At 45.4% G+C, this 24,348-nt stretch overlaps 1 protein-coding gene across 1 annotated transcript; it reads left to right on the top strand.

Moving 5' to 3' along the window:
* The first annotated feature begins 37 nt into the window (after positions 1 to 37).
* Positions 38 to 23,481, top strand: SRD5A1 (steroid 5 alpha-reductase 1). The gene is made up of 5 exons (XM_006127295.4): positions 38 to 492; positions 10,465 to 10,631; positions 19,634 to 19,735; positions 21,434 to 21,584; positions 23,262 to 23,481. The coding sequence occupies exons 1-5, from the start codon at positions 179 to 181 to the stop codon at positions 23,326 to 23,328; spliced, it is 801 nt and encodes a 266-aa protein (XP_006127357.2). The 5' UTR covers positions 38 to 178; the 3' UTR covers positions 23,329 to 23,481.
* Positions 23,482 to 24,348: the final 867 nt, after the last annotated feature.

Genomic DNA, 24,348 nt, shown 5'->3' with positions numbered 1-24,348 from the left:
AGGGCAGGTAGGGACGCAAGGTTGTTAGCCCCACCCCTCTCATCCTGATTGGCTAGGTCGCTGCCGCGAAGTCGGGCAACTTTCCCACGCGGTTTGGTCGTTAGCGCCGCAAGGCTGGAGCCAACTGTCGCCGCTCGCGCCCCGGGCTGCGGCCGTGGAGGGCTGAGCGCGCCTGGGCATGGCGGCGTCGCGCGGGCTCTGGCCGCTGCTGTCGGAGCCGGCGGAGCGGCAGCTGCTGCAGAACCTGTCCTATGGGCTGATGGGCGCGAGCGGGGTCTGCGCGGTGGCGCTGTGCTTCGTGCCGACGCCCTACGGGCGCTACTCCTCGCGCAGCTTCGGCTGCCCCCTGCCTGTCCGCCTGGCTTGGATGCTCCAGGAGCTGCCCTCGCTGCTGGTCCCGCTGGGGCTGAGCCTCTTCAGCGGCGCGGCCCGCGTCTCCGAGTGGCCCAACCGGGTGCTGCTGGCGCTCTTCATCGGGCACTACGCGCACAGGTACCGGCGCGGCTTGTCCTCTGGGCCGGCCGGGCTCCGCAACCCCGGGGGGCTGCTGGGCTCGGGAGCGTCCGCGGGGTAGCGGGGCTCAGTCCCTCCTGAGCGTGACCAGCGCAGCCCCGACCTCGCCCTTTGGCGTGTCGCGGGCCAGTGTATAGGCAAAAAGTGAAACCGTTTTTGTGACGGTCACAGTTTCTGTCAAACAAACATGACATTCGGTATAACTGCTCAGGAATTGCTACTTTTGCTGGATGGTTGCAAATTCAGAGGAACTGTGTTTTTGGTAGAAAAATCCCTCAATTTGCTACCTCCTGTCTAACGGACTCAGGGGATGCGGGAGGAACTGTGTTTTTTGGTAGAGGAATTGCTACTTTTGCTGGATGGTTGCAAATTCAGAGGAACTGTGTTTTTTTGGTAGAAAAATCTCTCAATTTGCTACCTCCTGTCTAACGGACTCAGGGGATGCTGGTGTTTTGCCTTGGCCGGGGGCCTTTTGCTCCTGGTCCATGGGTCACAAATTCAGAGGAACTGGGGTTTTTGGTCCTCAAAACATTTCCCTCAAAACATTTCCCTGAGAATTGTTCAAAACAGGAAATAGTGAATTTGAAAATAGGAAAATCAATCCATATAACAGTCAGTTCAATTAGAAAATATGAGATTGACCTTGCTTATATGTATGCAATATTCAAGAATATTAACATGGCCTGATTGTCAAGCCACTGACAACACAGACATAAATTAAGTTAAGGACCATGCACAATTCTCCATTATTGATGTGTAATCAAAAAAGGATGTATTCCATCAATGATGATCTAATGTTTTTTGAGAGTGATATTACCTAGAACCTTGGTTATAGTCATTGCTTGACAAATAATAGAAAACATGACGTGACAGACAGAAAAGGGACTGGCCACCACAAGAAAAAAAATGTACTTAAAGCTAATAAATTCCAAGTAATCATAAGAACAGTATTTGCAAATACATTAGTAATAAAATATGCTCCCTGTTATCAATGCATGCATTATAATCTTCAACTTTCTGCCCTATTTTTCCATGTTTCCTCCCATTGCTCCAGAAGCTACCCTATAAAATGCTGCCTCCTAACCCCTAAAACTCATTGTTCATAAAGCAGATGAATGAACAATAAAACAATTCTGTATGAATATTGGACAAGTAAACGTACCTTCCATAATGATGTGTGTAGTATATGAAAGTTTTTGCGTGTTGAAAATATATGTGGAACAGATACTGTAGAAAAAGTATTATGGATGTGAATTAAAATAAATAAGTAGAACATATGGGGTGTGTCTAGACTACGGGGTTTTGTTGACAAAAGTGGACTTTTGTCAACAAAACTATACCTGCGTCCACACTGCCTTTGAGTTATGTCGACATAACGTCGAGAAAACTCAGCAGTTTTGTCGACATATGTAAACCTCATTCTACGAGGAATAATGCCTTTTATCGACAGAGTTCTGTCGATAGAAGACATTATTGCATCTACACTGTCCTTTGTGTCCACACTGTTATGTCGACAAAGCGGCTTGCTTTGTTGACAGAACTGGATGTAGTCTAGACGCTCTTTGTCGACAGAAGCTTTGTCGACAGTATCTGTCGACAAAAATTCTGTTGACAAAACCCTGTAGTCTAGACATACCCATACATATGAGTATGACTTGATACTCAATACTGCATTTAAAGAATCAGTTAACAAAAATGTTAATTGTCAAAAATAATATATTGTAACTAGATTATAGAGAAAATTGTATATCACTTAGTAATGGATGTGAGGTTCTGCACAAAATTGGTCCCTGTTACAGATATAGTACTGGGGTGAGCTTAGCAATTCTATCTATTCTACACAGCCATTAATTCGAACTAGTTAATTCGAACTAGGCGTTAGTCCTCGTAGAATGAGGTTTACCTAGTTCGAATTAAGTGCTCCGCTAGTTCTAATTAAGTTCGAACTAACAGAGCGCTCGTGTAGCGGCTATGAAAGTTAGTTCGAACTAACTTTGTAGTGTAGACATACGCTGGGATATCACAGTGTATGAGGAATGCAAGGGAAGTTATTTCTGTTCATCACAAGTCACAGGCCCCATCTCAGGACCTGGCTGTAGTGCGGACATGATGTGGCTCAGACACGTGCTCTGGCGCTGGAAAAATCCTTTCATGTTGCAGCTGTACTCTTGCCTGGGGGAATCTCAGTACACTAGGACCACTGCCCAGTGTCCCCCTGAATGAAACTGGCTCCAGATGGTTCCAGCTCCATCCCTATGACTCATCTCCAGTTTCACTGTTCCTTAGAAATGATTCTAATCTGCGTCTAGTTCACATGGATGATTGTCTGGCCACCCTGGCTCTGGTTGTTGCAGCTTTGAATACAGCACAAGTCTGCTCTGTGGCCTGCTTCTGTGACTCTGCTACGAACACTGACATGCTTCCTGTGCTGATTTTGTGGCACCTGGGTCTCTGGCCCTGCTCAGATCCACAGCTCAGCTCTGAGAAATGCTCTATGTAGGGTTCCCAGGTGTACGGTTTTGAACACACAGGCAGTCAGTCCATTATTTTAAATTTCTTTTTTCGAAAACAATTTATAAAGTATTATTGATTCAATAGCACTGTCTTCAGCATGTGATCAGGACGATGGAATGTCCATTGTGACGTAATGGGAAGTGTGCGCAGTATTGGTGAAAACATCTGGCAAGACTAGCTCTATGCTAAGCTGGGGCCAAATGTGTCTGAACAAGGGTAATCAAGCACACACAGAGCACAGGAAACTAAGAGCATCCTTGCTCCCGGATTAGCCTGTTAATGTGGATAGCCTAGACGATTGGACTCTACCCGTTTTTCAAGGGGACTGTCAGTATCAAGGCAATGATTTCAGATTCAACCCTCCACTTTCTGTTGGTGTTGTGAAATAGCCAAGCCAAACACCACAACTGAGTTTTATTAAGGGAAATACAATGGCACTGTGGCAGCAGGCACAGTAACACAGATGCGTCTGGACCCTCGCCTGTTATCAAGGTTTGGTATTGTGGACAGTGGACTGGTGAGGTGGTGGGAAGTGAAGGGGGGATGTGCAGTGGGGGAGATAGATCTATGGGTGTCAGTGCACTGTGAAGCGTGGGGGGTCTGAGGAGCACTGCAGTTGTGCTGGTGGGAATATGGGGGGAACTGAACAGTTAATGAATATTGGCGGGGGATTATGTGGGGGCACAGGGCATAGCGGTCTGTGGGAGGGCAATAGGCGTAGTAATTTGTGGGGGTCTCTGGGTGCTGTGGCATTGGGTCTAGGGGGCTAGAGGGGTGCTAGGCAGGGTAGCACAGTGCGGCAAGGGCCTGCCCACAATAAGAAGAAGCATGATGGCATCAGCTCAGTGCCAGGAGGGCTACTGTATGTCAGTTTGTAAGCAGTGCCCTTGTACGAGGCTGGGTGGAGCAGGGCTGGACCTGCGGTGATATAATAATAAGAAATTATCAGTAGGGATATATTACCGACCACCTGACCAGGACAGCGATACTGACATAGAAATGCTGAGGGAAATTAGAGAGGCTACCAAAATAAAGAACTCTATAATAATGGGTGATTCTAATTACCCCTATATTGACTGGATACATGTCACCTCAGGAAGAGAAGTGGAGATCAAATTTCTCAATGGCTTAAATGACTGCTTCTTGGAGCAGCTGGTGCAGGAACCCACAAGGGGAGAGGCAATTCTCGATTTAGTCCTGAGTGGAGTGCAGGATCAGGTCCAGGATATAACCGTTACAGGACCGCTTTGGAATAGTGACCATAATATAATAACATTCAACATTCCTGTGGTGGGAAGAACACCTCAGCAGTCCAGCACCCTGGCATTTAATTTCAAAAAGGGGAATTATGCAAAAATGAGGAGGTTAGTTAAACAGAAATTAAAAGGCACAGTGACTAGAGCCAAATCCCTGAAAGCTGCATGGAAACTTTTTAAAGACACCATAATAGAGGCTCAACTTAAATGTATACCCCAAATTAAAAAACATAGCAAGAGACCTAAAAAAGAGTCACCGTGGCTTAACCACCATGTAAAAGAAGCAGTGAGGGACAAAAAGGTATCTTTTAAGAAGTGGCAGTCCAATCCTAGTGAGATAAATAGAAAGGAACAGAAACACTGTCAAATCAAGTGTAAACATGTAATAAGAAAAGCAAAAAAAGATTTTGAGGAACAGCTAGCCAAAAACTCAAAAAGAAATAACAAAATGTTTTTTAAGTACATTAGAAGCAGGAAGCCTGCTAAAAAGCCTGTGGGTCCCCTAGATGATCAAGCTATAAAAGGAGCAATGAAGGATGATAAAGCCATTGCGGAGAAACTAAATGATTTCTTTGCTTCAGTCTTCACGGCTGAGGACATTGGGGAGATTCCTGAATCTGCACCGTCCTTTGTGGGTGATGAATCTGAGGAACTGTCCCGGATTGAAGTATTAGAGGAGGTTTTGGAACAAATAGAAAAACTTAATGTTAACAAATCTCCGGGACCAGATGGCATTCATCCAAGGGTTCTAAAAGAACTTAAATGGGAAATTGCTGAGCTATGATCTGTGGTTTGTAACCTATCCTTTAAATCGGCTTCCGTACCTAATGACTGGAAGGTAGCCAACGTGACACCAATATTTAAAAAGGGCTCTAGAGGCGATCCTGGCAATTACAGACCGGTAAGTCTAACTTCAGTACCGGGCAAACTAGTCGAAACAATAGTAAAGAATAAAATAGTGAAGCATGTAGAAGAACATAATTGGTTGGACAAAAGTCAACATGGTTTCTGTAAAGGGAAATCCTGTCTTACTAATCTATTAGAGTTCTTTGAAGGGGTTAACAAACATGCGGACAAGGGGGATCCAGTAGATATAGTATACTTGGATTATAGTATACTTGTGTAAATTACATGGCCATGGGATAAGAGGGAAGGTCCTTTCTTGGATTGAGAACTGGTTAAAAGATAGGAAACAAAGACAGGTAGGAATAAATGGTAAATTTTCAGATTGGAGGGGGGTAACTAGTGGTGTACCCCAAGGGTCAGTCCTGGGACCAATCCTGTTCAACTTATTCATAAATGATCTGGAGAAAGGGGTAAGCAGTGAGGTAGTAAAGTTTGCAGATGATACCAAACTGTTTAGGATAGTCAAGTCAGAAGCAAACTGAGGGACTCCAAGAAGATCTCACCAAACTGAGTGATTGGGCAACAAAATGGCAAATGAAATTTAATGTGGCTAAGTGTAAAGTAATGCACATCGGGAAAAATAACCCCAACTATACGTACAGTATGACGGGGGCTAATTTGGCTACGACAAATCAGGAAAGAGATCTTGGAGTTATCGTGGACAGTTCTCTGAAAACTTCCACAGATAGTGCAGCGGCGGTCAAAAAGGCAAATAGGATGCTAGAAATTATTAGGAAAGGGATAGAAAATAAGACCCAGAATATCTTACTGCCCCTGTATAAAACTATGGTACGCCCACATCTTGAATACTGTGTACAGATGTGGTCTCCTCACCTAAAAAAAGATATTTTGGCCTTGGAAAGGGTTCAGAAAAGGGCAACTAAAATGATTAGGGGTTTGGAACGAGTCCCATATGAGGGGAGGCTAAAGAGACTGGGACTTTTCAGTTTAGAAAAAGAGGAGACTGAGGGGGGATATGATAGAGGTCTATAAAATCATGAGTGGTGTGGAGAGGGCCGATAAAGAAAAGTTATTTATTAGTTCCCATAATAGAAGAACTAGAGGACACCAAATGAAATTAATGGGGAGCAGGTTTAAAACTAATAAAAGGAAGTTCTTCTTCACACAGCGTGTTGTCAACCTGTGGAACTCCTTGCCAGAGGAGGCTGTGAAGGCTAGGACTATAATAGAGTTTAAAGAGAAGCTGGATAAATTCATGGAGGTTAGGTCCATAAAAGGCTATTAGCCAGGGGATAAAATGGTGTCCTTGGCCTCTGTTTGTCAGAGGCTGGAGAGGGATGGCAGGAGACAAATCGCTTGATCATTGTCTTCGGTCCACCCTCTCTGGGGCACCTGGTGCTGGCCAGTCGGTAGACAGGATACTGGGCTAGATGGACCTTTGGTCTGACCCAGTACGGCCGTTCTTATGTTCTTATGATATGACACATTGACCCTGGACAGACAGTCGCTATGAGGCAGTGGTCACCAACCAGTAGATAGGGATATACTGGTAGATCTTGGATCCTCTGTCAGGTGATCCTGACTGGTGTGGGCAAGAGGATATCAAGTGCCAGCACTTACATGCCCCTCCCCCCACTGCTGTGGATGTCCTGCACTTTGCCTTGCAGCTGATACCACCCCTGGGAGTCTGCTGCTTTGTGTGCACGGCAGGGGAGGAAAAAGATGGGTGCTGATGTCAGGGTTCAACATATACCATTCTGTATCCTTTCAACACAGGACCAGGGATGGAGTTTTCTTGCAGCTATAGGTAGTGTTACAGGGCAAGGGCATGGGTGAGCCTGCCTTAGGCACACTCCACCACCATCTAGGAGTCACCAGCAGTGACAAAATGGAGCATACATCACTAACTCCTACCCCTGGCATGAACCCAGTCCTGTATCCAAGCCCTTATCATTGCTCTGAGCACCCATGCATCCAAATACCCTGCCAAAGCCTGCACCTAGAACACCACAGTAAATGCATGCTCCAAGAGCTGATCAGAGCCCTTCTCACACTCCAGATCCCTTAAGCAAAGACCAGAGCATGCGCAACCAACCGTCTGTCCCAGGCTGATGAAAGAGACTGAGGATGGGCAAGAGAGGGAGGATAGAGGGAGCAGGATCTGGGACTTGGAGAAGGGGTAGGAAGGAAGCGGGGAAAGGGTATTTATATATAAGGTACATATTGGATTGCACTTTGAAAACGTTGGAGCCCCCTCCTCTGAGCTCTCTGACCCATGTCCCCATTGACTACGGGAGGAATCACTAAAATTTCACTTGGCCATGTTGGCGAGGAGTCCTGTGGCACCTTATAGACGAACTGAAGATAGTGCCACAGGACTCCTCAACGATTCTTCAGATTCAGACTAACACGGCTACCCCTCCGATACTTGCCCATGTTTGGTGATCAGGATCTGGGACGGAGTTTGGGTGCATAAGGGGTGCTTGCTAGGGGGAGTTTGGGGGACAGGTGCGGGCTCTGCCATGGGTCAGGGGATTGCAGTACAGGAGAGGGTATGGATGGGAGGGACTTTAGCTTATCAGCATAGTACACAAGAGAAAGGAGATGCAGTGACTTCTGATAGACAGAGAATCGAAGAGAAAACTATTAAATACTAAAAAAGTGAGAGGCAGAGTTTGAGACAGGAACTGTATGTAGAATATTTCACACTTGTACACATACAGAGGAACGGTGGTGTCTAAGCATTGACCATCTAGGAATTGGGAGGCCTGTCCCTTTAAGAAGTCAAGCCGAGGAGCCCGCCCCCTGCTCGGGGGCTGACAGGCAGCGTCCAGGTAAAATAAAGAAAAAAAGACTTTGCACCCATGGAAAACCAATTTTTACAAGGACATCAGGTGGCTTGTCCTGCTGGGTGACTGTTCCCACCTCTCCCCCTACGTAAACGGGGGTTTTGTCGTGCACAGGGTCTGGCAGTGTCCCCCCGCCCGGGGTTAACCAAGGCTACCACCCCCCACCCCCCGATTTTTTCAATTTTGCACATCTTATGCAGCTAAAAAAAGAAGATTGATGCCTCCAGCCAGTAAATTTCTGTCCCATGATCAGAACCTGACACCCCCCCCCTGCAATTTGCCCCCCTTCATCATTTTAAACACCTCCGAAGAGGAGGAAGCAAATCTGAGGAGGCAGTGAGGGCAGAGAGAGGGCAGCGGCTACAGCGAGGCATACTGAGTTTGCTCAGTTCGGGTGCGCATGCTCAGTGCACCCAAAGTAGCAAATTCGGAGAAGTTAGTGTTTTGCTCACTACACCGGCCCCGCTACAGAAACAGAGACGACTTGTCTGGTATTGGGGACGCGGGAAGGTGGCGTCTTCTCGAAGGGCAAATTTCTGAACTATTCTGTGTGATTTCCTGGAGGCCCCTTATTTCCAAATAATTCCAGCTGGTCACATCTACACAGGCCCTAGTTCAAAATAGCTATTTTGAAATGGGCATTATTCCTTGTTTACAGATTTCAAAATAATGGCTGGCTTATTTTGAAATTGAATTGCTGGGTAGACAGTCCCATTGTTCTGAAATAACAGTGCTGTCTAGATGCACCCTTACAGTTGCCTTAAGATACAGGTGCGGGGCAGTAGCAAGTTCAGCAAACTGAAAATGTATATAACGGAAAACATACCAGTATGTAAAAACATTTGAGAAAGCAGGGTATGTTTCACTGGAGCAGGTAGTGTGGCTCTGTGGATCACAGCACTGAGGAACCTATACCCCAGGTTTTCATACTAGCTCTGAGAATGGAGTGATGGTTACCTGATCTTGTAAAACCTAAATTTGTTCCCCCAAGGCCTGTTGCTTTTGTATCCATGCCAAATAGATTTCAGGAGTGCTCTTTTAATGACTACATAATTTGACTAAAAAGATCTTTTGGGATCAGAGGTTGGTTATATGAAAATGGTACATTATCAAGATTTCAGATATTATTTAATGTTTTTTTTCTGGAATGTTGTTCGAGCAGTTTTCCACATTTTCACAGATGGAATGCAAGTGGAGGTGTGCAATGCCCTTATTTCCTACAAAACCTGTTAGCAATTGAGGCCAAATAGTCATTCTTGTAATGACTGATGATTTGGTGTGTGTTTGTTTGTTTTGGAGGCTCAGTTAAAGACTGAGGGAGAGATAGCTTAGTGGTTTGAGCAGTGGTGTGCTAAACCCAGGGTTGTGAGTTCAATTCTTGTGGAGGCCATTTAGGGATTTGGGGCAAAAATTTGTCAGGGATGGTACTTGGTTCTTCTGTGAAGGCAGGGGACTGGACTCTGGACTCGATGACCCAAGGTCCCTTCCAGTTCTAGGAGATAGGCAATCTCCATTAATTTATAATAGACCTTCAGAATAACTGATTTTTTTTTCAGAGGCTGGATACTTAATGAGAAGAGAGTGACAAAACAAAACAAGAATTGGAAGATGCATCTGCCAAATCAGCTTTCCAGAGGCAACCTGTTGAGGTCCCTTAGAGTTAAGAGAAGTAGTCTTCATATTCAGGGGTGGCCCTAGACTAGCTGCCAGCAACTGGCGCCCTAGGCAAACCATGCAATCGGCGCCCCCATCTCCAAACCCCTCAATGATATTGCACCACCATTTGGTGCCCCATTTAGCTTGGCACCCTAGGTGACCACCTAGTTTGCCTATATGGACGGGCCGCCCCTGTTCATACTGCTTCCCCCTAGCTTATGTAGCACATAATGTGAGTTGAAACTTAGAGACCAGCTGCATATAGTCCTTTTCCAAGCAAGAAGCTAAGTAGCTTTACTAAATATAACCGCTTCAGAAGGGTAGCCGAGTTAGTCTGTAACAGGAAAAACTTAAACAGCAACTAGTCTAGTAGCACTTTAAAGACTAACAAAATGTGTACATGGTATCATGAGCTTTCATAGGCACAACACACTTCTTCAGATGACTGGAGTGCTGGAAGTCTAGATCCAACTTAAATATAATAAGTTTACCATAAAACTAAAATGTATTGAATATTAGTTTTTATTTATCTTCAGTAAAGAACTTACTAAAATAAGTTTGTTTGGTAAAGATTAAATTTGCCTGTTTGTACCTGGTCATGCAGTCCAAACATAGTAAATGGGAAAATTCATGTTTGTTGCTTTGTCTATGCTTTAGCCCTTTGCTCATTTATCATCTTAAGCAAAATTCTGAGGGAGTTTTGTGAGCCCAAGGATTGTAGGTTTGGATTCTTAAAACACATGTTACCTGGTTGTTGCAGGAATAGTTACTTGGTACTCTAAAATTGTTTCTTTTCCTATTTGTTGCAGGGCACTCATTTTTCCTTTCTTGATTCGTGGAGGAAAGCCAACACCATTCATTACTTTTGCATTAGCACTTATATTTTGTACCTATAATGGATATTTGCAAGGCCGGAGTTTAAGTAATTATGCAGAATATCCTTCTGGCTGGCTGACAAGTCCTTGTTTCATTGTAGGTAAGTTGAATAAAAGCATGGTGTTATGATGACCAAAAGCAAAATTGATTCGCATAAACCTTGTAAAAATGTCACACAATTATAGTTGTCATAGGAGAATCCAATGGTCCGGCCTTTTTTGTTAGATATGCTTATTGTAATAAAATGGAAGTAATTTAATCTTCGTTTTTTGGGGGGGGGGATTGTTTTTTTTTTTCTCACCTCCATCTTTGAGTTTTGGTTTTCTCTTCTGGTGTGCTGTCTGAGCAATTGTACATCTATTAATGTGAACTTGGTCCTCAGCAAAAAAAGGAATGGCTGAAAAGAGTCCAGATTAACACCGAGATAAAGAAAATCATTAAAATTAAAGTCAGCCATTATGGAAAGCAGACAAAATTAATACCTTTATCAACGAAACTTGTAGTCTCATTAATAAAAGGGTAATACTGTTGATGTGGTATTGTTTGATTTCTGGAATGTGCTTGACTTGGTTACGAAGCCAGAAGAAAATGAACATAGAATACATTAAATGGATTAATAGCTGGCTAAATTGCAGGTCTCAATGTAAATGTAGGCTTATTCATTGATTGTGTTTCTACTGGCATACCACAATGATTTGTTCTCTTAGCCTTATGCTTTTTAATGTTTCTGGTGGTGATCTGGAAAAAATACAAAATTGTTACATTGTAGATAGGAAAATAAGCGTAGATAATGACTAGTCACCCTAGATAGCTCTGCCATACTACTTGCTCCCCAATTACCAAGCAATATGTGTAACCCTTCTGTCAGGTAGCAGCTAGGAATGTTAAATCACATTTAATCAGCTAATTAAGTAGTTGATGGAATTTCCTCTCCAGCTATGCCCCTGTGCTCCCTGCAGCACTTTCACCTGAAGATGCTAAAGACTAGTCTACTAGTCCCCTTCCCCCCCATCCCCCTGCCGCTCCCTCTATCAGATTCTCCCAATAACTGCAAGCATTAGTGATCATCTCACAATTCCTCCATTTAGCACTAACAATTTGGGACCCCACAACCATGGGCGGCGAGCTATATGGGCTCATGGTGCCCCTGCTCCAGCAATATTTGGAGCTAGGTCTCTCCCCTGGCCCTGCCTGGAGCGGGCTTCGGCCGCCACCTGCCAGCCCCCTCGCATGTCCTCCCACCCCGGCCCCAGAGTGTTCTCTCCCCCCGACCCTGACCCATCCCATCCCTGCCATGTGCAGCTTTCAGTCCGGCTGCTGCTGCCATGTGCAGTGTTTACCAGTAAGCAGGGAGATGCCCGGGCATGGCATGACGTGATGTCATGGCCTGGGACTATAAAACTGCCTGGCGCAGTATTGCACTGTGGAGCCTGGCTCTGGGTTCAGAGTCCAGGGACATCTGGGGCCAGAGCGCAGACTCTGGCCCTGCAAAGTGGAAGGCAGAAGGTAAGGTGAGGGGGAGAAAATAGGAGAAGGCATGGGGGAGGAAAGGGCTTGCGGGGAGGGGGAAAATAGGAGAAGGGATGGGGGAGGAAGGGGTTTGTGGGGAGCGGGAGAATAGGGGAAGAAAGAGGAAGGCACCAAGGGACAGCATGGAGGAGAGACAAATGCCAGGGGGCCAAGTGCAGACAATGAGGAAAAGGGCAGGAGGGGAGGTGTCTTTGGGAGGGGGGAAACTGGGAGTGGAGAGAGTAAGGGCATTGGAGGCTGGGGGAGGGTAGAGGAAGGTGCTGGGAGAAGGCTTGAAAGAAGGGGTGGGTGTGAGGTGGAGATGGAGCAAGTCCTGTGTGAGGGCACAGGAGTATGAGGGGAATGGGGGCAGAGAGTGGTGAGGGGGTGGGCATCAGGGAGAAGGGGGAGGCACCAGGAGGATGCAGGGCTAAAGGAAGGTGCAGGTGCCAGGGGTTTCTGGGGTGAAGCAGAAGGGCAGACACCTGCAAGGGAGGGACCAGCACCAGAGGGGAGAGGCAGGGCAGGTGTGTAGAGGGAGGTGTCAGGAGAGAGGATGAGGAGGGGTAGCTCACATGATCAGAGTGGGGCTACTGGACGAGTGGGCACAGGGGGCAGAGAAGGGCTGGTGGAGGGGGGCAGATTGCAGGAGGGCTGAGGGCAGTGAGACAGGCAGGAGTCAGGACAGCAGAGGAGGGTGAGGAGTTTGTGGGGCAGCAGGCACCGGGGAGCTGATGGAGCAAGGGGAGGAGACATGGCAGCAGAGAAAAGGTAAAGGTTTATAAAATATTTATTAATAACTTGGGTGCCTCAGTGGCACATCCAAACAAGCCACATGAACTCGGTACAGGTGCACAACACAATTCATTCTGTTCACGGGAGGAAACTCTTAGGCTATGTCTACACTGGCGGCTTCTTGCGCAAGATCATGTCCGCACTGCCATGTGCAAGTTGTGCTTTTGCGCAAGAGCATCCATGGCAGTGTGGACGCTCTGTTGCGCAAGAAAGCTCCAATGACCATTTTAATCATAGGGGTTTCTTGCGCAAGAAATCCCTGCTGAGCATCCACGCTGCCTTCTTGCGCAAGTGCAGACGTTACACCTGTTAGAAAAGAGCGTAACTCTTGTGCAAGATGCTCTCTCTTACCGCACTCTACTGTAAACTTCCTTGCGCAAGAGCAGGCGGGCAGTGTGGCTGCTCTGTGGGTTCTTGCACAAGAACACCTATACTTGCTCAAGAAGCAGTGAGTATAGACATAGCCTCTCTGCCCCCCGAGTTAATAGCCTCTCTGCCCCGTTGGGTTAATGCAATTGCAAGATTGGGGGTGGGGGGCGGGGGGGCAAACTAATGCCTGTTGGTAGGAGGATGGTGGGAAAAGTCTTTCGAGAAGGGTGACATGACACCTTTTACTTCTGGTCATGTGTCCATCTTGCCCTGAGCGTGTTCTTTCCTGAAGCCTGGTTAATGGGGGTCCGGGTGTCAGCCGGTGATCAGGGCAGTGTGTGTATGTATGTTACACCCAAGTCTTCAACTGCTGGGACACAAGATCCCATCACAGCAGGCAGCCTGGGGAGGCTGATGGGTGCCCCGAGGAGTTTAATGTCCCTGTCTTCAACCACTAGGATCGGGATCCCTTCGCAGCAGGCAGCCAACACAGGCTGACAGACACCCCAGAGTTTATAGGAAGAGCTTATTACATCTCAGATTTTGACTGCTAGGATACAGGATACCTTTGCAGCGGGCAGCCTATGGAAAGCTGAGAGATGCCCCATGGATCTGTCCTCTGGAAGCAGCACAATCCAAACACCCCAGTTCTCCCTATATCTGTCCCTTATGACCAGCTGGAGTTCTTTTAAATTGTGCTTGGTTCTGTTACAGCAACTGAAGGAGTCAGGTTAAAGCTTAAACAATTACAGGTTTATTATAAATCATATGGTTACAATGGCTATTGCTCTATTTCTTAACTGCTAGTAAATACAGATCTTAAATGGTTACAAAGGAAAATAGAAAATAATGGTACCAAGTGACAGCTTAATCTTTAAAGAGCTCTATTCTATGCATGCACTGAAAACAAAAGGACACATACGGGTACAATTTTTACCCCCTTCTGCGTCGCTCCGTCCCAGCATGCCAGGCCAGGATCAGTCCCTCAATTCCTCAGACAAAATATGAGGTGGGCGTCCCCGTGGACCTCGGGGCAATGCACCTAACCCAACCAGCAGGAAAAGGGTGGATTGGCACTCAAAGTGAGTGTGCTGCTAGACCCAGGGGGAGAGGGGTACAGGAGTATTATGATGCTGTGGCCAGATGGGGACTGGGCCCAATTGAGGGCTTGTTGGCCAGGTTTCATTTTTAGATCAAGTAAAATATTTTATCCAACGCAAAAGGTTTCAATGTTGTCTTGATTTATGGCAGAAGTGGGGAACCTTTTTGAGTCAGAGGCCACTGACCCACAGAAAAATCAGTTGGGGCCCACACAAGTGGGAAGCAAAAAAAAAACCCCTCCAGAAACCCCCAACCCTCACTGATGTGCTCTCCCCCCTCCCCCCAACTGAAACCCCTCACTCCTCTGGCACTGCAGACCCATAGTGGTGGGGAGAGGAGCAGAGAGGACTGAGGTTCAAGGCCTCAGGTCAGATTTAGTCTTCTGGAGTTCAACAGTGGATTTTGTGGGCCATCCTAAGCTCTGGGCTGGGGCTAAAAATGAGGGGTTAAGTGTGTGGGACAGGGATGCCAGAGAATAGGATAGGGATGGGAGTGCAGGATCTAGATGGGAGGAGGTGGAATGTAGGATAGGGGCAAGGCCTGGTGGGGAGGCAGGAACAGGTTGGGGGAAGGCTGCCTGGCCAGGGAGCAGGCAGGGACTGGATGACTGGCCAGGAGCTGACTGGGTAGGGTGAGAATACTGGCTAGAGGGGATGTGTGTGGATTTTGGCCAGAGGGTGTTGGGGCAGGAGGTATTTTGGCCAGCAGGCTGGGAGACTGGAATGGACAGAGGGCAGGGGGTATGTGGTCGGGGAGATGGGGTGATTGAAGATGTTGCGGTCTGGGAATTAAAGGGGGGGGCCCGTCTTGTTTTGTGCCACATGGCAGGCACCATGTAAGATGCCTCCTGCTACTCCCATACCACAGAAGCCTCCTGGAAAGATCTGCAGGGAAAGCCTCTGTGGGATGAAAAAGGCGGGTGTGCATGGAGCCATCTTGGCTGATTTGCATACTTCCTTGATCCTTCTTCCCAGTCCTACATAATCTGCTGTGACCTGCTCATGGTCATTTTTGGCCATATTGTTGGTTCCTGCGTGGAGGAGCAGGAAGGGGAAGCGATCCAAAGGTTTAATCACTTTTGGAAGACTCTGTCACATCCTGAATGCACACTTCTGGAGATTGCAGGTCTGGATGACTCAGTCCCTCTTAGGAGGGAGTCCCCGACCACTACCTTCCATTGTCGTCTTTTGGGGGAGGGGTTGTGTAACCCCCATTCCTAGGACTACGTATCTCATGCCTTCCGGTAGATTGTGTTCCCTTCTGATTTCTTCCCTGAGAAGTCCCTGCTAAAGCATTCCCCATCGCAGTGCCTGTGGAGAGAGCCTGATAGCAGTTGGTTACCTCTACAGGAATGGGAGATACCTGAGTTGTCTGCCTTCTCCTTCTTGAGATTACATGCTGCCAGTTTTCTTCCTTGTCCTGTACTGCCCTGTTTGGCTCTTCAGCCTGCTGTGCCTGCAGGATTAAACGCTGCCTTCTATCGAGGAAGTTGTCTTCTTCTCTGGTAGAACATAGAGTCGATACTTGGGCCTCACATCCTCTAACTTTTCTTCCAAAATGGTGACCATCTTGCACTTAGTGCAGATGAAATCCCTTCTTTCTTCCAGGAGAGAGACAAACATGCTGTGCAGGTAACAGCAGACCTATCACCATCCATACCTACCTTCTTTCTGAGAGATTCCCCAGTTGTTTTTAAATGCCTCCTTGAAGAGCAGGAATGTAGTGAAAAAATTTTAAAGAATGGCAAGTGTATCTCACCCCCTTCCCACTCCCCAGCTTCCTCTCCAAACTCCCTGTTGTTAAATCTGTCTCTAATTGAGGGCCAACTTAGCAGTGATTTCGGTGTTTCGTCTCCAAATCGGTATTTCCCAGCTCCAAGGTAGTTAGACTTTTGAGAGATGTCATTCTCTTTCCACCAATGAAAGAAGTAATTCCTCTCTTGGATCTTAATGTTGTGCTCGCTGCTCTTGTGGGATCTCCATTTGAGTCTCTAGCATAACATTCGCTTTTCCAAATGACAGCCTTTCTTGTAGAATCAGCTAGGAGGGAATTTAGGAAGGCTGACATGAATGCTGGTAGTTTCCCTGCAACCTAGACCAGGCCTGCACAACATACGGCCCGAGGGCTGCATGCGGCCTGCAGGGGCTCACTGTGCGGCCCATGCCAACTACAGGTGGTGCAGCCCAATCCAATCCGCCAGCCGGTTGGAGGAATGGAGCACCGCCGGGGAGGGGGAAGTGCGGCAATTCTCGCCGCTGGGCTGCCTGCATGCAGCTCCAGCGCAAGGAGGCGGAGTGCAAGCCAGAGGGCGGGATGCCAACAGACGCTAGGATGCTGGCGTGGTGACGTCACGGCCAGCGACCGCCAGATTCAGAGACTCCAGCAGCTCCGCAAACTGGAAGGCAGAAGCCACGTAGGGGAGGGAAAGGGTCTTGTGCTAAGGGGGCTGATCTATGCTGCGAGCGAGAAGGGAGGCTTTGTGCTCTCCCCTCCCACCCCCAGCAAAGTCACTCAGTCTCCCATTGGCTAGTTACCAGCCAATAGGAGCTAAGAAATGTTGCTGACAGCAGGGGCAGTCAAAGCCTCTTCATTCCCCCCATTCCCCTTCTCCCCCCCCCCCCCCCCTCTCCGGAGCAAAGTCATGTGGAGCAGCTTGCAACTTCAGCCTTCAGATTCCTGCAGGGCTGGTGGCTTCCTAGATAAGCTACTCCCAGCCAGAGCAAGCCTCTAGTATCCACCCCTTTTCCCTCCTCAACTACCTGCCCCAGGCCACCACCTGAAACCCTCTGTACCCCTTTCCCCCCCCAGGTCACAACTGCCTCCCAGACCCTGCATCCCAGGCCAGAATCATCTCCTACACCCTTTTGGACTCTGCACCCCAACCTCTGCCCCAAATCACAATCCCCTCCTTTACCTAAACTCCCCTCAGACCCCACACTATTATACTTTAAATAATAACACTGGATCTTTTTTAGGGGGATAAGGCAAAATGCCACACTTACAGGTAATGTAACATTATTCTAGCGCATGCATATAGTGCACTTATACTCACATACTCATACATTCCCACATACTCATACATGCACACATACCCCGCCTTGTTGATGTTATAGTTACCAGTCTGTTGTTCACATCTAGTCACTGGCCAGGTGATTTGACATGAGGAAATGGGGAGCAGGACTTCCAGTCTGGACTGGTGCTCCAAGCTTGACAAGACAAAACCCGAAGACCCATGCAAGACACCCCATATTTTATAGCACTTTTCTTCCATTGAGTTCTATGTGTTGTGCGAACTTAGCTTCTAATCAGTTTGTGTAACATCTGTTTAAGTGTGTGTGTGGTTTTTTTATTATTATTATTATTTATTATCAGCATTTCATGTTATCTATTTTAGTTAGGGATGCTTGCCTTTAACGTCAAGCCTGTTTGTCTGGTGATGAACAGTCTTTTACCCAGGGCCCATTAGATAGTGTCTTGGTGCTCCCGAGTCTTTTAACTCCCCCTTTGGCCATTAGACACTGAGGTAACCTTAGAGTGTTCTCTCTCTCTCTCTCTCTCTCTCTCTCTCCAAACATTCACACTTCTTTCCCATTCTCTCCTACACCCCTTTCTCAAGGACTACATAATTGCATCGTGTAGGCAGAGGGGTATACAATCTAATATTGACTCTTGTTAACTAATTTTTGTACTATCTTTTACACTGCAACCTATATTCTGGTTATCCCTAGGAGTAATAGCATGATCATGCTGAATCTCAGGGATTCTTCTGATAACTTTCTGCAAACTGCCTGCTTGATGCATCCAATGGCTCGAAAGACTGTTCCTTCCTGCTAACCATAGAAGGGTGGTTGGCAGAGTTATAGTTGCTTAGCTAACCATTACACTGCATTCATATATACATTACAAGATATTATTACGTTTAAAATTTTTCTCTACAATACCTCCTCCTGCACCCCATTCCCCAACCCCAACCTCCATTCTGCACCCAAACTCTGTCCCAGACCCTGCACCCCCTCGGTAGAAATGCGGCCCTTGACCACTTGGCAAAATCTTGGAGTAGCACGCCACCCCCCCCCCCCCCGCATTAAAAATTACTGCCCACCCCTGATCCACAAGCTGTATCTGTGGAAAGTGATCAAATAAATTTGATGCAGGAACAGTATAGATAACAAGGCTACTCACACCTAATTAAGGGTGCACATATAATTGCAGAATTAGAGACCTCATGGATGTACATTTCTGTGCTAGCCTGCAGCAAGATCCACGGTGCTAACTTCTGTGTAACAACTAGACTGGCGAATCTGCTGTGGAAGATTCAGGAACATATCCAATGAGAGAGAGAGAAGGTTAAGGTGTGCCACCTTACTGGTGATCATTTTAGATTAATTTCTTTAACTTATTTTTGGATGTTTGCTTTAGCAGTTCAGTTACACATTATGGGTGTGAGATCATATGTATAATATATTAAAGATATAAATTAAATCCTAAGGTAGTGATAAGAAGAAAGCATTCTGTCCTTGCTTTTATAGTAGAGATATAAGCAAGTAGTCAACTAATTGATAATCCTAGACTTATCTATTAAACTAGTCAACTGCTCACATTCTCCCCTGAGCCCCCCACTCTGTATCAGAGGCGGCTGGGGGGAAGGAAGGAGAAGAGGAAGCAGGAGCTTCTCCCCTCCACCCCCACCACTATCTCCATGGTTTTGCTTGTCCCACCCTGCCCCCCTGCTGCTGCCGCCTCTTATCAGAGGCAGCAGTGGGGGGACAGGGGAGGCCACCTTGAAGCAGCCTTTGTTCACAGCAGGCCCAGGCTTGCCGTGGGCAGAGGCTGCTCCACATCCCATGGAGTAGCCCCTGTTTGCAGCAACCTGGGCTGGCTGCGGACAGAAGATGCTCTGGCAGCAACCCCTGTCTGGGAGGGTCCTGGTTTGCCTGGGACCTACCCCCCACTGTAGCTCTGCTGTTTTAAATGTAGTAAGAACCAGGTGGGCTGCCCAACTCTTACTACATTTAAACTGCAGAGCCACAAGGGAGGTTAACTTCTCTTATTGACTAATTGTGTAGTTGATCCATAACATTTTTATTGGCTACATGATTATCAAATTATCCGCTTCTTAACATCCCTATTTCATATCAACCAATCCTACAATTGATTCTTTGTAGGACTGGAGCCATTGCTTTAGTCACCAGAACTGCTTGATGGAATTACAGGTTCATATGGAGGTACAATACTGCTTTATATTTTAGAGTTTAAATCGTAGTTCTATTAAAATAGGTGTGTTTGGTCCTGTATTTTAATATTATTACTTTGACTGTTTTTCTTTAGGTTTTGCAGGATGGCTGGGTGGCATGGCAATTAATATCTCTTCTGATCACATTCTCAGAAATCTGAGAGAACCAGGAGAAACAGGCTACAAAATACCGAGAGGTAAGTAAAATGTTAAGGAATTTAAAATTGCAAAAGAATGTCTCAACTTGGTTCTGTAGTATTTAAAGGTCTTAGCATGTATCAGGAAAAGGAATCCAACGGTAAGAATTTTCCAATGTATTTCCTGAAACAAGAGATTGGCTTATTACTCTAAACAAAGAAACTGTCTGATAAACAGTTATCTGTGCAATTGCCTGAGAGTAGAAGGCTACTTCTGTAGGATCTAGTCCTAGAACAAGACCTGTTATACTTTATGCTCTGCAGTTTTTTAAGATACTTGTCTTATACACAACTTTCTCTGTCCTTTTCCACTGAATTTTGTAACCATCCTTTGCATCCATTTTGCAGTCTTTCCTTTGGCAGTCGTTCTTCTTTCTTTAATTTGAGATTACCCACTAATCTTGACAATTGTGAATAAAAGCACCCACACAAGAGTTGTTTGTAGGCTTACTATGAAACAATAAACATAAAGAGGTTAACTTCTGTGGAAGGAGGCTATTTTTACAAATGTATTTACCTAAATAAAATCAACAACTTTAAACCAACATGTAATGTAAGAATTTTTGTCAAATGTCAAGCACAGCATTTACACATCTCTTGTACTTTTCTGATACCAGTTTTATTTTTCATACTTAAAAAAAACTGTTACTTTTGTCCCTGACTTTTTACTTCCTTAAACTTAATAGCCTTTGCTCATCTGAGGACTCTTACTGAACACAGAGGAGCTATCGGAGTCAGTGCGCCTCTAAATGAATATGGACACTGGAACCCTTTGATTTATTTTACTTATATAATACATCTTTGCTCTTAAGGGGGCAGTCCATTTTGTTAAGGCTGGGTTACATAAAAATCACTGTCAGGTGGGGAAAAATATTTCCCATTGTGAAATAATTCCTGTAGAATACACTAGTAACTCTGCAATTATACAACTGCAAGAATAGAAAGGAAAAACTGCATTTTGTAGTAGTATTTATGGTTTTTAAGGAATCAGACAAGTGTTGCATAATTTTTTATAACCATTACGATAGCAATGACAGCTTGTCCTAGGCACTCAAGATATTTTGTATGATTGCTTGCAAAGTCACATGGTAAATTATTATAGGTGCTTTGAAGTCCTTGATCATCCTTATACATCTCCTTGCAAAAATATATTTCAGAAGGCTTTTCATTCTCCATAAGAGCCACTGTATCAACATAACTGATATCTACAAGACTTCATCATTATGAATGTAGATATGCTTGTTAGTATTGGAGGGGAAAAACTTAGGCCATTTCCTGCTCTTATTACTACAGGGAGTAGTCTCACTAAAATAAGAGGAGTCAAGACTCCAGCGTGCACACAAATATGAATAATTCAACTATTTTAGAAGTTTTTACGTATGAAAATACTTTTTTATGGATGAGCAGTCAGCCTTTTTCAGTTTAAAATAGTGGTATGTGTAAGCACAAAAGTGCTTCCTGAAACCACTTAACTTATTTTGTCCATACTTTAGTAATTTAAGAAAATTGAGATTTCAGATCTGTTTACCCCAAAATAAGCCCATTCATAGTAGAAACCTAGTAAACAAGTAATTATCTCACCACAAATGTGATTTTTAAAGGAAACCTAGCCAGTTGTTTCTGATGGAAACATTACTGAGTTATAGTTCATTATAACTTTTCTTGTACACAGTGATAATAGTGTGTTATGTTCTTCAGGAGGGTTGTTTGAATATGTAACTGGAGCTAACTTTTTTGGAGAGGTCCTTGAATGGTTTGGATTTGCTCTCGCCAGCTGCACCATTGAAAGTGTTGCTTTTGCCATATGCACACTTTGTATCCTTGGTCCCAGGGCACATCAACATCATAAGTAAGTTTTTGACATTTTAAAATTTTATTCTCCTCTTCACTTTTTTTCTCTAAGTCATTTACTATTGAATCTCAAATTCTATGGTGTAAAAATATTTCTAGAGCAGAGGCGGCCAACCCATTTAACAAAAAGAGAGCCAAAACAGCGGTGGAAAAAATGTGAAGAGCCGCACCAGAATTGTCAAGCAAGAAAAGTCCCCCAGAACAGGATTGTCAAGCAAAAACAACACACAGTTTGTTTGTTTTTTTTTAAAGAGGCTGCCCCTTTAAGATGGCTGCCATCTTGCGTGCTGTTTTTAAAAGCCGGCAGCTCTGACCTGGTAAGCACAGGGGCGCCAGCGGGGGCCAGCAGAGTGCAGGAGTGGCTTCGGGAGCCACACTTTTGGGGGACAATAGCTGCAGGTTGGTGGCCACGGCTGGTCTAGAACATAGAAAAGAGTTAAACATGACATCTAGTTGTAAAGTTGATTAATTAGGTGTGGAGGATAGATCAAAAGGGTGGCTTGACAGTTTCCCTTCCTCTTAAGGAATTCTGAAATTCCTGGAATAATGGATTTATAATGGTACCAAAGGCACGATGGCAATGGGCCTATTCAAGGCAGGCCCCCGCCCAGCTCACTCCCAATCTTCTGCAACCTAGTGGAGGCAGCACAGGCTCTCCTCTCCAGCCCCTTCCTGTGCTCCTTGCTGGCCTACCTGGAGCTTCTCCTTGCCCCTCTTCCCCCTCACTCACTCACTCCCACCCACCCACCCCAGTTTGGCTTCTTTGTCAACTTTTTTGTCTGAGTTCTCCTCTCTTCACACCTGCTCCCACTGCATCCTCACATCAGCATGCAGTCAGCCTCATGGCAAATGGAGACTGATGGAGGAACCCCAGTGCTTCCAGCTCCCCAAGGTCAGGAAGCCTGAACCCTTGGTCCGAAGTGGAGCAGATGGATTCCCTACTGCCATTGGGCTCTGTTTGCAGCAGCAGAGGAAGGGGCATTGGGGTGGGATGTCAGGATCCCGAGCCACTCGCACTGTATTGGCAACAGATATGAGTCAGGGAGGGTAGGAGGGCACCATTTTGGGGGTTCCCCCAGATAATGTGGTAGGAACAGGGTTCCCTGTGCTGCCATGGGTGAGCACATATTACTTCAAACTACTTGGCATCCTTGCATACAGTGAGGACCTGGATCTTCAATTTTACAAAATTAAGTGGTAAGAAATCAACCTTAATAAATTTGACCTTATCTCCTAGTGTAGACTAGAGTAATATAGTATTATTCTAACCTGTCAGTCTTTCCGCATGCTGTTTCTTGTTGTGCCTCTAAGTGGGTGGATTTTAGCTTTCATCATCCACAATTGATATTTTGTATCTATCTTGTAATGGAATCTGGACACGTGATACATTATCCATTTTTTATGATGGGCCACCTACTTGCTCTGGTTCTACACAGACAGCTTTCATTTTATTTCACCATTGTTGGCAATAATAGGTTTGTTTTAATTTTTGTAGTCAGTACTCTGATCTCATAAGGATGGTATGATAATTTTTAAAACAAGTTATTTACATAGACTGAGACTTGGAGAGGTCTCTTTGTAGATTAATCCACTTATATTTTTATAAATGTGGTGGTGAGGGGGGTGGTTCTGGCAGTTTTCTACAATAAGTAGTTTTGGGTTTTTTTTTTCCCAGATGGTATCATGAGAAATTTGAAGACTACCCGAAGTCCAGGAAGATTTTGATTCCATTTGTGCTCTGAAGTTTGTGTTGGCTGATTTTAAATGATGGGGGTTGCTATTCTGAAAATATTCACTTCACAAACCGCTCAGTCTTTTTCTGAACATTATGACAGACTCTAATTCAGTGCCAGTTATGTTTGGTGCCTAACATAAAATACAGCTAATGGACTAGGTCAGTGTTTTCCAACTTTATTTGGCCACGGAACCCTTTTAAACTCGAAAGAATTTTGCAGAACCCCCAATAACAGCCTAATATATGGACATCAGCGCTGAGTAGTGATATTATCATCCCCACTCTATGGCTAAGATGGCATTACACAGGGACACTTATCATGGCAAACACAAATGAAAAATTGTTTTCAATAAAATTCATAAATGCTTACATATTAATTATTTTTGTAAATCATAAAATATTGTAATGGAATTTTCTTGCTGAACCCTTATTTTCACTTTGCGGAACTGCAGGGTTCTGCGGAATACCATTTGGGAAACACTGGATTAGGTGATACTGACAGAAGAGTCAGACATCCTGTTCCTATTTGGAGTACAGTGTAATAAATGCCTTAGTAAAATCACATCTTCATAATTGGAACTACAGTGGCAGCTATACCACTTCCTATTCTACATCTGCCTGTTACTGTTTCTGCCTAAGCCAGGCACAGTGCCTCCAAGAGCTCCTGGGGAGTGCAGCCACCCATATTGTACCACTTCAGTGCACAGTGCTTCTGCACTATCCTGCCTCAGAGGACTGACTTGCTTCACTCCCACTCTGTATAAAATCTAGTGCTAGTAGTATCACAGATTGTAGTTCTTGTATTCAATATTATGTCTAGCCCAGGGCCAAGAGTTAGTGGTGAGAGCCACCCTCAGCCTCTCTTAAATAGAGGCCTAATTGGATTTTTAAATAGGAACTATAAAAGTAAATGGAATTTTTAAATAGTGGTTAAAGATCCCTTTTCTTCTCGACTGCTCAGTTTTCAGTCTCCTCCTTTCTCTTGTGGTGATCCTACTTCTCCAGTCACCATAGCCTTCCTGTAGAT

The sequence above is a fragment of the Pelodiscus sinensis genome, chromosome 2 (assembly GCF_049634645.1).
Source record: "Pelodiscus sinensis isolate JC-2024 chromosome 2, ASM4963464v1, whole genome shotgun sequence".
Classification (NCBI taxonomy): Eukaryota; Metazoa; Chordata; order Testudines; family Trionychidae; genus Pelodiscus; species Pelodiscus sinensis.
This window is presented reverse-complemented; position numbering and strand designations above follow the sequence as displayed.

Excerpts from the sequence above, each read along its gene's own strand:
- SRD5A1 (XM_006127295.4), top strand. The coding sequence starts at position 179 with ATGGCGGCGTCGCGCGGGCTCTGGCCGCTGCTGTCGGAGCCGGCGGAG. Across the intron at positions 19,736-21,433 it reads AGGCTACAAAATACCGAGAG|GAGGGTTGTTTGAATATGTA; the intron begins GTAAGTAAAATG and ends TATGTTCTTCAG. Across the intron at positions 21,585-23,261 it reads AGGGCACATCAACATCATAA|ATGGTATCATGAGAAATTTG; the intron begins GTAAGTTTTTGA and ends TTTTTTTCCCAG.